We start from the raw sequence: 14,235 nt of genomic DNA, 5'->3' as shown, positions 1-14,235 counted from the left end.
GAACAAGAGCAAAGGCAGTAGTCTGGTTTGACTGGGGCTGTGAACTATTTTGAAATTAAAGCAGAGAGACTTGATGGAAAAATATATGGAGTAGGAAAAGGGAGACACGGTGAGGAAAAGAACAGAATAAAGATAGCTTTGGTCTTGGTGCCTGACCAACAGAGACGGGGATGACATTTAGGGAAGTGACACTGGGAAAGCATGTTTAGGTTGGGGACACAGAGCTCTGTATTTGCTGCTTTAAACCTGACCACTGTGGACTATCTAAATGCATGTGTCACGTGTTAATTGGATAGAGGTGATCTGGGCCCAGAATGGAATTAAAGCTTCAAGTATCCATGGCAGGTGGACAGAACAGAGGGCCAGGACAGAGGCCAGGGACTCACGGACATCAAGGGCCTAGTAGAGGAGGTAGAGCCAGCAAGGAAGGCTGAGAGAGACAGAAAAATCAGAAAATTTGGGGGTCACAAAGAAGAACTATTTCCAGAGGGGGTATTTAAATAGATTCATTGCTACTGAGAGATAGCCCAGGAAAAGGTCACAGCAGCTTTCTGATTGCCAGATAGGGGCTGCTGGTGATCTCAGCAAGAGCAGCAGCTGCAGCTGGGAGGGGACCGGGTGGCCTTCATTCAGGTGGGTTTTCATCCTGACTGCACACTTGAGGCAACCAGGGATTCTAAAGATGGACGTTCGAATGCTCCACCAGATTGACTGAAATGATCACAGTGGTCAGAGGCATCTCCAAGTGAAACTAATGAACAGCCAGGTCCTAATCAGTCACCTGAAGCATGACAGGCCCTTGGGAACCGGAATCCCCTTGACCTTGAAGGAGGGGAGAGGAGGCTCCAGTTTCCGAGACCATCATGACTGCCTAGGTGAATCTGTCAGTTCCTGGAAGTCCCGGATAGCACAGAGAGACTTTACTGAAAGCCACACTTGCTCTACTGGCAATTTCAAAGTCTTAGCTTTAGTCTCTTAATGTGTAAGGTGGATATGTTAGAGTTTTCAATAGCTGGACTATTTAAACCAGCACAACTGGTACCAGCTACTTTGCTCAGCAGACATGGAATCATGTGCAAATGAGAGAATGTACTGCTGTACACAGTCCAGAAGCTTCTGGCGAGGTTCTGATTAACAAAGCCAGTGAGATCCTTTTTATCTCTGCTTTCTATGCACCCACTGATCCCCAACGCTTTCTTCAGTGGACATCTGGTCTTTCTGAAAGATTTGCTAGCACTTTCTGTCAAGTATGATGGTGCCCCAACCTAAGTGTCTGCATCAGGCATGGTCCTTAGGTCACAGGCATTAAAACCAGACTCTGATTAATATAAGAGAAAGAGAAATTAATTGACTAGGTATAGTGGAGCTCACAGAGTGAAGAGTAGGCTGTGGAATTGGGCCCAGAGAAGACAGAGCAAGGTTGCTCCTGAGGCTTCAGCAGCAGACCCCTGGACAGTCAGTCCCCTTGGATGTCTTTCCCAGGAAAGAGTGCTGAAAAATATCTGTCTCCATCTGCACACATGCACCACCACCACTTTCAAAACTTATACTCCATGTAGAGGATCTACTGGCCTGACTTGTATCATGTGCCCGCAGAGGATATGTCACTGAGCTGATGTCCCCGGTGCAGGTCCCTCTGATCCTGAAAGGCTGGTCTACAGAAGGAACCTGGAGGTGTCACCCAAAGAAAAGGGAATGGGTGAAGAGAATGAGCTCCCTGTTCCTCAGCTTACAAGGGGGCAATGTATGGTAAACCCATGGTAAACTGACAACCCGTAAATCAACAATGCCAACCCTAACCTAACCCAACCTGCAGACCGTCCTGCGGAGTGCAGCTTATCTTCCTGGTGATCCTGTGGTTGACTGGGAGCTGCGGTTGGCAGCTGCTGTCCAGCATCATGAGGCCACTTACTACATCTCACTAGCCTGGAAAAAATTCAAATTAAAGCACAGTAATATGAATGCACATCACTCCTGCACCACTGTAAAAAACCCTTAGGTTAACCACTGTAAATTAGGACCCATCTGTACAAGACCTGGGGAATCCTCTTATTAGAATAATAAAGGAAGGTCTTTAGTGGGTGAGAAATTTGGAAATCAACTATGATACTCTTTACATCGTGCCACCATTTAAATTTGTACAAGCCCAGTCACGCTGAAGATTTCCCAAGCAACAACTTGGTCAGTTTGAAAAGTTGGCCCCTTCTCAATGCTGAGTGACTGTCTCGCTCTGCGTGGCTGCTAAACCCATAGCCCCATGAATAATGGTGCTTTTGAAACACAATTCTGAAGGCCAGGAGTCCAAGATCACAACAGAATTGGTGTCTGGCTGGGGTCTGCCTCCTAGTTCTCTTCGTCTTCTTGATTGTCCTCACATGGTGGAAAAGACAACAAAGATCTCTGGAATCTCTTATTCCTCAGGAGCTAGTTCCCCTCAAAGCCTTGCCTCAAAGCAGCACCACACTGGGGACTGGGATTTCACCATATGAATTTGGGGAGACATGAACCACCTATTGCAATGGCCTTAATCTGATTTCTATAAGTGTTTATCTTAAATTTCATAAATAAGGTAGTGAAGAAGTAAAATGATAAACAAAAGGATCCTGACCACTTCCCTACCCATGGACGTCACGTGTGAGTGTTAATGCCGTCTGCCGAATCTTTCCAGTTCACTTTGTTCTTACATGAAGTGAACAGCAACTATGCAACTTGTGTTGGCTAGAAAAGACGAGCATGAGTAATATGACACTTCCAGAAATCGTTTGAGTTTTTTTCCTCTGATACTATGGATTGAATTCAGGGACTTCACACTGAGCTACATTCCCCTGCCACCACCACTGCCCCCACCCCTACTATTTCTGGAGACAGATCTCACTACATTGTTATGTTTCCCAGGTTGGGCTTAAATAATCCACCTGCCTCAGTCCCCCAGAGTGCTGGGATGACCAGTGTGCACCACCATGTACGACTACTTAGAGCAAGCTTAGGAGTCAACGTGTGATTTGTCACAGTACTTCCTGTGCCATACTCCAGATGGTCTTGCTCTATCAGCTTGGCCCTGACTCTTCGAAGATGACAGGGTACAGAGCTTCCAGGCAATCAGAAATGATCATGTGGCATGGACAAGACGTAAAGGCCTCATATGTGAAGCTCATGAGATTTGGGAGTTGTCAGTTGCTGCAGCATGGCACTAGCATGCAATTCATACCCTCACACCACTGGAACTCATGTACATTGCTGAAGTTCTGTATCTAACAGAGAGAGACAGAGACAGAGACAGAGAGAGACAGACAGAGACAGAGAGAAAGAGAGAGAGAGAGAGAGAGAGAGAGAGAGAGAGAGAGTTTGGTTTTTTCTATGATTTTGGAAAAGTTGGCCATGTTCGTTTATGCAGTTTGCAAACAAAAGCAAAATTTTGCCAAACATTTCTGCTTGCAAACCAAACTGTTTGCAAACAAAAGTATTTTATGACTGAGATACCACTGTGTATAATCTGCCTATTTGTGCATTTCTCTCCATCTAGCTATGTACCTATATATATGGTAACTGAAAAAAAGAGTAGAAAATTCAATAAAACCTCTATGTAGCCCTAGATGAAGGTTTTACGAGTTTTGCATTGAGACCAGCCTGAGTGTAAAGACATAGTCCTATATTCTCCTTCCCTGGTATAAGCCACAAAACTCCAAACACACCCCAAAGCTCTTTCATTCAATCAGCCTAAAAAAGGTGGTTTTTGTTAGACGGAGTCTTGTCCTTGTGTTAGAAATGACCATGTATCATTCAGGAAACAAGTGATAAACCGAATTTACTACTTCCCAGAAGAGCTTGTCAAATGGAGTGTTTACAAAGATCTGCTCGGGAAAGTGTACTTCCTCATGTTTAGACTCGAAGGGGGGCAGTGGGAGAAGGGGCAATCGGGAAGAGTGCACCCAAAGGAGCCACGGTCTCCAATCTGAGTCCACCATGGTCCACAGGCACAGAGCCCGGCAGAGAAGGACAGATGGAAGCACACTGGGAGCCACCGCGACAGCTCTTAACCTGCCTCTTCTTCACACCGCTTAGGCTGTCCTATTCGCAGCTTGTTTCGACCCAAGAAACAGGGCCACTGTGAAAGCCATCTTCAGCTTTGATTCCGCCTGCCTTTGTGAGGCCAGTAAGGAACTATTCTACAGCTAGGCACTGGGGTTCTCAGCAGAGAGCAGATGGCCATAGAGAGGCCCCCCTTTAATATTCTGCTACTCTCTTTTGTGCTTTTTGGAGAAAACTATCTCGAGAAGGACCCGTTTTGTCTGGACTAGTAATGCAAACCCAAGACACATCAGCAAATCCACATTCTTTAATGAAACCATCTTTTCTACATAGACAGGTGTTAGCTCCTCTCCACATTCTCTTTGAAACTGGCATTCCATGCAATGCAAAACTATACAAAATAAAAAATACTCATATATTTATAGATAATACTTTAAAATTTTTTAAAGAAAACATTTAGGAATTTAGGATCACTGCTGAAGTTCATTCTACAAAAGAAACCTTAAAAACACCGGAAGGAGCCAGAGAAATATTTGTTCCCAAACTGAATACTGTTAACAGTACCAAGGATTATCTGAGAGTTATCAAATGCACCAGATAGATGATAAATTATCATGTAAATTTGCTAGCTAACTATCTTTAACAAATTATTTAAACAGGCTTAGCAATTTCTGAATATCTGGCACTTTAGAAGGAAAAATGAAAGAGAAATAGAGGGAATCTTTAGAGGAAAGTGTGAATTAATGTATAACCTCACATCCTGTTTGGAGAAATTCTACTGACTAATGTTAACTCCAGACCTTAGCCTTGTCCTGGAATGTAGATTCCAGCTTTTTCTAGCTCAGAATACATCAGAATGACACCAGGCTGGACACCCAGACCCCAAGTACTTCATCAAGTTATATATTCCAATTTTCTAATCCGGAAGATCTGTGACATCCCCAAGGCCTGACACTCAAGTTAAGGGACAAAGCAAGCTCCTACATCCACCTCCAGAAATGTCTGCAGATAGGTCACTGAGCCACTGGAAGAGCCAAGGCAGGGGCTTGGTCTTTTTGTTCAGTGGAATTTCTCTTATGAAGCCAGCTTGTGGCTCATTGCAGGACCTGTGGCATGCACAGGACCCTATATATTCTGGCTTCTAGAGAAGAGGTCCGGCCAGCTCTAGATGAATCAGAGTTTTTCTTCTAGGAATACGTCATTCACAGGACTAAATGAGTGTTTTCATAAGGGTCCCACTGTTGCAAGCAGCATGTGGAGACAACTGTTGAAGCTGTATGCTTTTGAAAATGATCACACTAAAGGGGAAAAAGACAAAGGATGACCAGTGTTGAAACCAACTATGTTTCTCCTTCCCTCCCATTTCTCTATGGAATTTACTAATCTCACTTAGATTTCTAAAGGTTAAATATATAGCACCTTCATCCCCTTGGAGAGCAACTTTAACAGCTACCTTATGTATCCTGATTTCTGTTTCAGTTTTGACAAAATAAAACCTCCAAAAATACAAAGTTTACAGAAATGGAATCCACCATTATAGGCAAGTGAGATCTGAGCCATAATGTAATCTGTTCCGTTCATCATGACAAAGTTTATCCTGGGTAGGGTCTGCCGTCTATTAAGATATGCAAATGAAACCTGAACCTCACTCCAGGGCTAAGAAAGACCAAAAGGAAACTTGGTGAGAAAAGAAAAAAACGTAGGGTCAGGACCAGAGGGCCAACACAATAAAGCTACAGCCAAGGGTTAGCAATTTTTCACACGGCATTGATTAAGGCTTTGATAGCTGATCCTTTACATACATACATACATACATACATACATATATACAGACATATATTATTAATAATACTTTGATTTTTTGTTTTAAGGAAAAATATCCCTATGTATTCCTTTCACTCTTCTTTGTATTGTTCTAGTTAGTGCCAGCAATCATTTTAATTGGACATTGCCTTCCAATGGTATATTCTGATCTTTAAAAAATATAACCTTTCACCATTTACAAATATTTTTTTAAAATGATGACCAATCCCAAAGAAAATTTGGTAATTGGGATCTATCTTACTTTTAATTGGAAGTACTCCCATGTGCTGTCCTGTGTTCAATACCAACAAAACAGGACTTAACAGTTATGTAAACACTATTTTAAAATTATTCCAACATAAATATTCTTTAAAGCTAACATACCACAGCTTTTAGCTCATAATGCCCACAGATGCCTTAATGAAATGCCATTCAAATCTACCTCACTGTTTATATCATACCTTGAGGTACTAAAATTATGTAAACATCATCCTCTACACTTCTCAAGAACAAGTGCTAAGTGTTGTGAATTCTGATTCCCGGTTGGAGACTAAGTATTACTTCATCTGAGCACAGTTACAAAGGTACTCTTTAACCTGTTCGATTACAGGAAGTTAGTCATGGACGGACTTGTTCCACAAGGTGATGAACCTTACATAAGCTTTCAACAGTGTTCTCCCCACAAGGGACTTCTTTGCACGTCTTGCAGACACATTTAAAAGGGGCCGTCCGGGAAGTGGGCCACCACACAGGCCCCTCCACGGGCGCAGGTTTCTCGGAGTCGTGGGACCCCAAGTGCAGTGGGATCTTCTCAGAGTCAGCAAGCAAAAGAACATCAGGATGGACCAGGGTGTTTTCTTCTCAGGAAACTGAGGTTTCTCACCAGCAAACACCCGCTGGAATTCACATGGACACCTTCGCTCCTTAATGCAGTGAAGAGATGGGAACCACAGAAGGGGACGGGGAGCAAGTGGTGCAGAGGGTTAGGGTTAGGACCTTCCAGCTTCACGGCAGTGTTTCCTGAGCTCAGAGGTGTCTCTGCGCGGTGCTTACTGTGTACCTTTCAGCCCCGATATCCACATTCCCAGGTTTCTTGGTTAATATGGCCTGGCAGAGAGAAACTAAGTTTCCAAACAAAGCTGTAACAAATCAGCCACCCCAGGCTTTCATCCTCACTGCCGGGTGCAGCAGTAGATGGTCTAAGGCTCCAGGATTCGGTCATGTTGCCTGGCACCAATGGAAGCTCGTTCACAATAAAGAAATGACCAAGCCCAGGGCTGGCCTTGTGTCCCACAAGAGCAAGGGACAGAAAATGGGTAGAAACAAGCATAGCTTGAATACTCAGTGACTTTAAACCTTAATTTTCTTTAGAAGTCCATACCAGTAACATTGCAGCTGGAACCAAGAAAACATTTCTCTATTCTTGGTGGCCAAATATGGACTATCATCCAAATATGTACCTTCAAGACTGGATTTTGAGTTTCTTCTTGAGAAAAATAAAGTACACTTAATTTAGGGCTGATTCACAAGGTGCTGTTGTAAAAACATTCTCAGTTCCTGTCTGTCAAGGCCTTTGGCATTATTTCTTCATGTGCAGAGCATCCTGGAACTTGGTGCTTGTGTACCGAGCATGAAAGCCTTTCTTGCTGATAGTGTCATCTGTGTGGAACCGTATCATCAGGGAATCCCCAGCAGAGTAGATTTCTTCTAATGGCTGAGGAAAGGAGAAAGGAAAACCAAGAAACTTTAAGTCAGTTAGTTGTGACTGTAACTTAAACGAGAATGGGACAGGACTGTACCCAAGGACACTGGATGGCCAGTGGCCAATACTGCCATGCAGTGTTCCTGACACCCATGAATCTCAGGGGCATCTGCACAAGTTCATTTTCTGCTCCAGAGAGCTCCCTGGGCCTTGATTTTCCAAAAATGATCCAAGCTTTATCACATGTGTAGAATCAATCTATCATTTACTAAGAGCATGGGTGGGCCAGGCACTGCAGCAAGCACCTCCAGATCTCATCTTGTGTGACCTTAACAAGAACTTAAAAGGCAGGTGCTATCTCTATTTTGCAGTTGAAGAAATTAAAACTCAACTTTCTATAGGTTGGCAAGACTTGAGCTCAGGTCTTTCTGACTGAACTATGTACATGAATCATCCAATTCTCTCTGGTCTCACCATTGTTACAAGTCTCCCAGGAGACCTACAGAATAGTTTCCAGATAAACATCCTCTCCAAGGACAAAAAGTGGAATGGAGTCACTGTGCTTGTCAGAAAGATCTTGCCAGGGGAGCTGTGAATAGGAGCCGGGTTCCCAGACCGCTGCCTGCCAGACCTTAGTGGAGCTGAGCACAGCTGCTCAGCCCCTGCAAGAGGCTCCTTGCTACAGACCCCAAGGTTCAGAGGTTTCATTCAAGCAGAGCATTGTGTAAGGCACACTTCATCAGTATTTTCTGGTGTGTGAGCAAAGATGGATGGAAATTATTCAGATATAAATGTGGCATATAAATATCAGGTTGAGTTTCCAATTTATCACAAAGATCACTGGGGGTTCAGAAATGACTCAGTATAAGCCCATCCAATAGCAAAGAAACTCGAGTGGAGAGTCCTGGAGCCCAGTACGGCCAGTGTCACAGAGCATGACTGTGGAGTGACCAGGACGATGTACTGGCTGGGTCAAATATATCCACTGGACACTGTCTGTATTACAAGACCATGAGTCAGACATCAAGGAAATAATGAACAGAACAGGTCTGACCTGATTCTGGGTTGGTGGCCCAGGAAATAGCTGAATGAGAAAAGTGCTAATGAGTACAAATATTGTGTTTACAGTAAAAGAGTGATATGCAATTTTCATAAGCATCTGGTTTGACTTGGGGAAAGAATTTGGTCCAAGGCCTTCACGGACTGGCTTCCCCTCAGCCCCTCTCCAAGGATTCTCATTCCCACTCGGATTTGGCTACAGCTAGTAAGTGGCAGGAGCAGCCAGGGTTCGGATCAGATGCATCTCACATCACAGCCCATACTCCTTGTGTTTCGCGCCCAACTGTGACATCCCTGAGACTCACCCCAGAGCCACAGAAGCGGCCAAGCCTGGGTGCTGAACTGTCATAGCCGTCGTACGCCTCCATGTAGTCGTAGCCACAGTCGGCTTCCTCCTCAACTTCAAAGCTCTGAAATACCAACTCCACTCCATAGCCATCCTCTGCCACTATCACCCATTCACAGTGGGCCTGGGTTGGGTAGTTGTTGTCCCCAAACTGGGCATGGGAATAGAGCTCCTTCGTCTGTGTGTCAGCCTTCAGCCTGCCCCCGCATTCTGGAATAGAGAGAGAAGGGCAGTGTCCCCTCCACACCAAGAGCCATGTGCCCTCTCACCTGTTCCCCCAAGCTTCTCTGTGGGACCTAGTGTACGCCCTGCAGGAGAGGCCAAGCAACCCCATTATCCAGTCAAAGAGAAAGCAGAGGCCCTCGCTCCACGGCCACTGTTTCTAGTGGTCCAAACTGGCCCTTACGAGACAGGTCCCATGTTCCCATGATGGGCCACAGAAGACTTCTGGGAGTCCCTGAATGTGCTGCCTTCTTCCCTTCCCTACTGTAGGGTAAACGAGGTCAGTGGCTGGTCTGCCTGACTGGTCTCTGGGATGTCGCTGGATCCTGACCTCTTCAAAGCCTGGAATAGCTGGAGTGAAAGGGCTCCCACTGGTTACAGTAACACCTTTCTGCCAGCAGGCGGTGACAAAGCACACCAGAACTGCAGGCCAGCACCGAAGCTTAAACCTGACACTACTTCCATTTGAGAGAACTGACTATAGACAAGCTCCCCTCAGACTTTGGATTGCCTTCTATTTTTTGTTTGTTTGCTTTGTTGTTATTTTTGTTTTGCTTTTTACTACAACAGTACCTCAGATCAGCCTGGGTCTATACCACCTTGTGCCTAGGTCACAAGAATCCACATAATTAAAATGGATGACTACATTAGGGAAGCACCAGAAATTCAAGAGACAAATTCTGCTGCAGCTCACCCTCAATGGGCTCCACACCCCTGGAGTGTGTGATGATTCTTGGGCACCTGGTTCTTAATACTCCCAAGCCAGCGGAGCTGCACCCACTGGCCTGGCCCTATCCCTCGCCAGCTACCAGCTCTGGCTCCCACACTGGCTCTGGCCTGGAACCTCTTCCAGCTCTGACCTATCTTTGGAAAATTTCAAGTTTGTGAGAAAGAACAGCAGTGGTAGGAGCACAGAGCAGGGCAGGATGCCTGCCTTCCATCTGTCTGCCCTTTCTCTGCCTTCTTCCAACATTTAAGCACCAACAAGTCAGGAGGACAGAAGAGACAGAGGTTGGGTGCACAATCCTGGGCCCCTCCAAAGCAGCTGGAGACCTTTGCATCTGCCCAGGCACCCTGCAGCCAGCCTCCAGGAACCGCTCTGTCCTCTTGCTCTCTGGTCCTGGGGTAATAGCATCCTGGTGGTTTCATATCCTTGATAGCTATCCTGTCCCTATCCCTGATCCACTCTTTTGCAAACAGTTCCTTTATTAAACTCCACAAACACTGACTGTGTGTGCTCCTACTTCCTGCTGGAGCCCTAACCTCCTTCAGGGGCCCACATTCCAATCCTGTTTGCAGGCATGAAGGGTGACATAAGCACGTAATCTTTAAACTTTTTAGGGGAAGTCAGAAGTCCTTGAGGAGCTCGGTAAGCTACGAAGGTTTCTGGTTAAGCAGGAGCCAGCTAAACTGCCTGGAGGTGCTGCGTGCCATACTGTTTGATCTGATTTCTGTTTTCCAGCTCTGAAAAACAACTGGAAGGAAGGGTCTGTTAAAAGGAGTACAGAGTCCCTGATCATGGTCTCACAGTCAGCATCTCAGAGGCTGAGTGCATCTTGGGCACAGTGGTTCTGCCACAATCCAGCTCCAGGATCATAGAGCCAGCACTGCCACCATGGGCACTAGTCCTTGGTGATAACCAGCATTGTAATGACTAAAGGCAGAGCCAGTTTCATTATTGGCCTCCTTCTGCCTAGCACAGTAAATAAGGTATAAGCATATACACTGTCCTCCAAACAACCCAGTAGAGCTATTGACATTTTCAGTGGAAGAAAACACAATCAGGGACAGAAACACTTTTCATTTCCCAGAACTGCTCTTCAGAGGGTAAAGCAGGTTGCACTCCACAACTCAGCTCCCAGACAGCACAATACGTTTTTAAAAGGAAGGAAAAGAAAAAAACAAAAATGGCTGTCCACATTAAATTTTGTCAACTAAGGACATTTAAAACAGGCCTCTTCTGCCTGCGGCTGCTGATATTTCATTTTACTGGGAAACTGCACCACATGACTTCTCCTTACACTGCCTGGAAATAGGTAGCAGGCACCCTTCACCACCCGCGCCACCTCTGCCACCCACCCAAGACTCAGGGTGAGGCGGTGGCCACACCTGTGCTATGCGTTGCCTGGAAGCCCTTCCTCTGCACCGAGGCATCCGAATAGAACCTCAGGAACAGGCTGCTGCCTGATGCCACCACTGGGTCTGGCTTCTTGCTGCCACAGAACCGGCCGAGGATGGGTGCCAGGCTGTCAGATCCATCGTACAATTCCAGGTGGTCGTACGCACATTCCTGGTGCTGCTCAATTTCAAACTCATTGAACACCTGAGGAAGAGCAGAGAGTAAGGCCAAGCCTGGCTTCAGCAGAGAGAGGAAGGGTCAAGGCAGCGCCTGGTGGCAGCTGTCCAGAAGCATGGACAGCTGGGCAGAAGGATGTGGCCGTCTGGATGCTTGGTGATGCTGTAAGGAGGGTCCCCAGTCCACCTCTTTTGGGTCCCCAAAGCAACACAGGAGCTCTTGATACCCTGCCCACTTCATAGCAGATACCGGGTGAGGATTTAAATGCTTGACTGCCCATATCTGATTCTGTCTACCCCTCAGTGCTAATGGCCAGCAGTGACTGTTTTTACCCTGTGCCAGCAGCTGTGGTAAGCACTTTACAAGTAATGCCTCATTTAATTCCCATGTCCATTCCATGTGTCCAGTCTCCACTTTACAGATCAGGAAACTGAGGCAAGCAAACATCAAATGACTTGCCTGAGTTCACCCCCTGGTAGAACCATAAATAGAAGCTGTGGCTTCAGAGATAGCGACATAAAGCTCTGGGTTGCACTGCCCAGGGAAGGCCATGCTGCTCTGGGCTGGTGTCCTGCTCTGGGCTGGCGTCCTCAGAGCTGCTAACATTCTGGAATACCTTTTCCATGCCAAGCCTTTGTGCACATTTTCTCACTTAATTCTGGTGATGCTTTCAAGGAAGAGATATTTCTATGTAGCTATTAGCATGCAGGAAGGAAACTGAGTCTTAGGAAGCTAGTAGACTTGCCAAAATTCATAGTAAGAGGCATACGGGGCTGAACTTGACCTCCAGCCAGTCCTGTCCATCTCACACTCTTTTTATTAAGGTGGGAGATACTGGGCTTAAACACAAGGCCTTCGCATTATGCTTTATCCCAGGCTTTTTAAAAAAAAGTTTGAGATGGGGTCTCACTAAATAGCTGGATTGCCTTAGGCTAAGCTCAACCTCATGGTCCTCCTGCCTCAGCCTCCCAGAATGTGGGGATCACAGGTGTACACCACCACACCTGGCTTCCATCTCACCCTCTTAGCCACCACCAGCTCATATCCCCTCTCTCCTCTCCCCTCTCTAAAAGCTGTCCCCTGAAGCTGGCCAGCAGAGCCTCATTGTTCCAGGTCATACACAGTGCTTTCAGCCATGATGTAGGTGTGTCTGGTGCTGGGTTGATGGCCAGTTGATCACTGTGGCATGAAGGAGACGGGACAAGGTAAGCAGGGAGTCGTAAGACTTGAACCAAAGGAGCAGGAGGAAGATCATCAGTGTGTAAGAGTCTAAATTCAAAAGAGAGGATCTGGAGTGACAGGGCAGAGACGAGGTAGGAAGGCAGAAACAGAGGGATCCCTGTCATTTTATGAGCGTGACAGGCATCAGAAATGGACAGAGCTATCACAACTTAGGAGGAAGGGAATAGTGGACAGAAGCATCCGGCAGGAGCAGGAAGGGAAAGCAGGGGCATGCAGTGGCACAAGCCATGGGAGGAAGGAGAGTCAGGGCAGGGAGGCGGGAGGCCCCCAGAGTCCATGGGACTTGGGGGGCTGTCCCCATACAGTGAAACACTGATTCACAGTCTGTAGTAGCAAAACATAAAGCATAATTGATACATCCACCACCACTTCCCAAGAAAACATCTTTAAAATAACACACAGGTAGAGGCGCCTCTGATAAACGATTCCTGATGTGTCTGTTCAAGGTCCTATCCCAAAAGGTCACCATCCCATCAGTTATCAGAGACAATGTCACTGCGATCATCTTCCAGAAGATGGCAGTCTGTCTCCTCAAATGCATTCGGGTCACCCTCTCCCAGATTCAAGTCAGTTTGTTACCAGCCCAGGGCAGCAGTCCTGGGAACAGAGCAGAGAAAAGCTGTTCCCGTGAGGGCAGCTCATCCATGGAGGTGCCCACTGAGCGCACCCCCTCTGCACGCAGGTGTGCTCTGGGAGTCACTCACCTGCCTCTGCTCCTCACTCGCAATCTCAGCAGTAAACGTCCTCATAATCCCTGCACCATCTGCCCTGAGCCTTCTTTGTTCTCGCCCTCCTCCCTGAATTACCAGTCCGTCATTCCATAAGGCCCGTCACTCATCTCCACAGCCAAATAACTCATTAAAAAAATGTCTGTCAAGAGTACCGTCAATTTCGTAGCTAGCAAGGGATTTGCTTTATATAAAAACTCTAGGATCTGGGCATCCCTGCGGACTCAGAAATGAGACTCACAGGAGAGATTCATTTATCTTTTGAAACAACCAAGCTTGGCACAGAAGACATGTCAGATACATGGCTAAAACTTTAAATAAAGACTTGTAAGGTGGTTGTTGTTCTTTAATTCAAGAATTAACATAAGGTCTCTAGTGTTAACTGAAAAAAAAGTAAATTGTAGAAGAATATGAACAATTTCATTTATGGAGTTGGAGCAAGAAAAATGCCTATACTTCCCCATGCATGTACATGCACTGTTTTTGCACAGGAAATTCCTGGAGGGATTCATAAGAAAATGATGAGAGTGAATGATCATTTCCATAGTAAGAATAGTGGATCTGGGGACTTTTGATTGTACCTTTCATATATATATATAAAACCTTGAGAATGTCATGTTTTATAAAAATAAATAAATAAAAGCTGGAAACAACCAGATTTCAAACAGCACTGCTGATCTGTATGGTGGGTGCCACCTCATGCTGGTACCACTGTGAACAGGTGGCGGGTGTACCACTTATGCATCCTCTTTTCATCTGCATAGCAACCCCACAAAGCAGGCTTCATTAGCATTCCCATTTTCTGAAA

The 14,235-nt window shown here is 45.9% G+C and overlaps 1 protein-coding gene across 4 annotated transcripts in view; it reads right to left on the bottom strand.

Annotated features, from left to right (window-relative positions):
- Nucleotides 1–4,321: 4,321 nt before the first annotated feature.
- The window catches only part of Tll2 (tolloid like 2), a 133,918-nt gene continuing 124,004 nt past the window's right edge, over nucleotides 4,322–14,235 (bottom strand). For all 4 annotated transcript variants that reach the window (XM_063245136.1, XM_063245137.1, XM_023561578.2 and 1 more), the window contains 3 exons: nucleotides 11,271–11,484; nucleotides 8,899–9,149; nucleotides 4,322–7,546 (listed from right to left, as the gene is read on the bottom strand). In XM_063245136.1, the coding sequence (XP_063101206.1) occupies nucleotides 7,412–7,546; nucleotides 8,899–9,149; nucleotides 11,271–11,484 (600 nt within the window). In that variant the 3' untranslated portion in view covers nucleotides 4,322–7,411. The remainder of the gene's footprint in view (nucleotides 7,547–8,898; nucleotides 9,150–11,270; nucleotides 11,485–14,235) is intronic.

The sequence above is a fragment of the Cavia porcellus genome, unplaced genomic scaffold, assembly GCF_034190915.1.
Source record: "Cavia porcellus strain 051 isolate PalLab524CR breed Dunkin Hartley unplaced genomic scaffold, mCavPor4.1 scaffold_2, whole genome shotgun sequence".
In the NCBI taxonomy this organism is placed as follows: Eukaryota; Metazoa; Chordata; class Mammalia; order Rodentia; family Caviidae; genus Cavia; species Cavia porcellus.
Note: the sequence above shows the minus strand (reverse complement) of the source record. Positions and strands in the feature narration are given on the sequence as shown.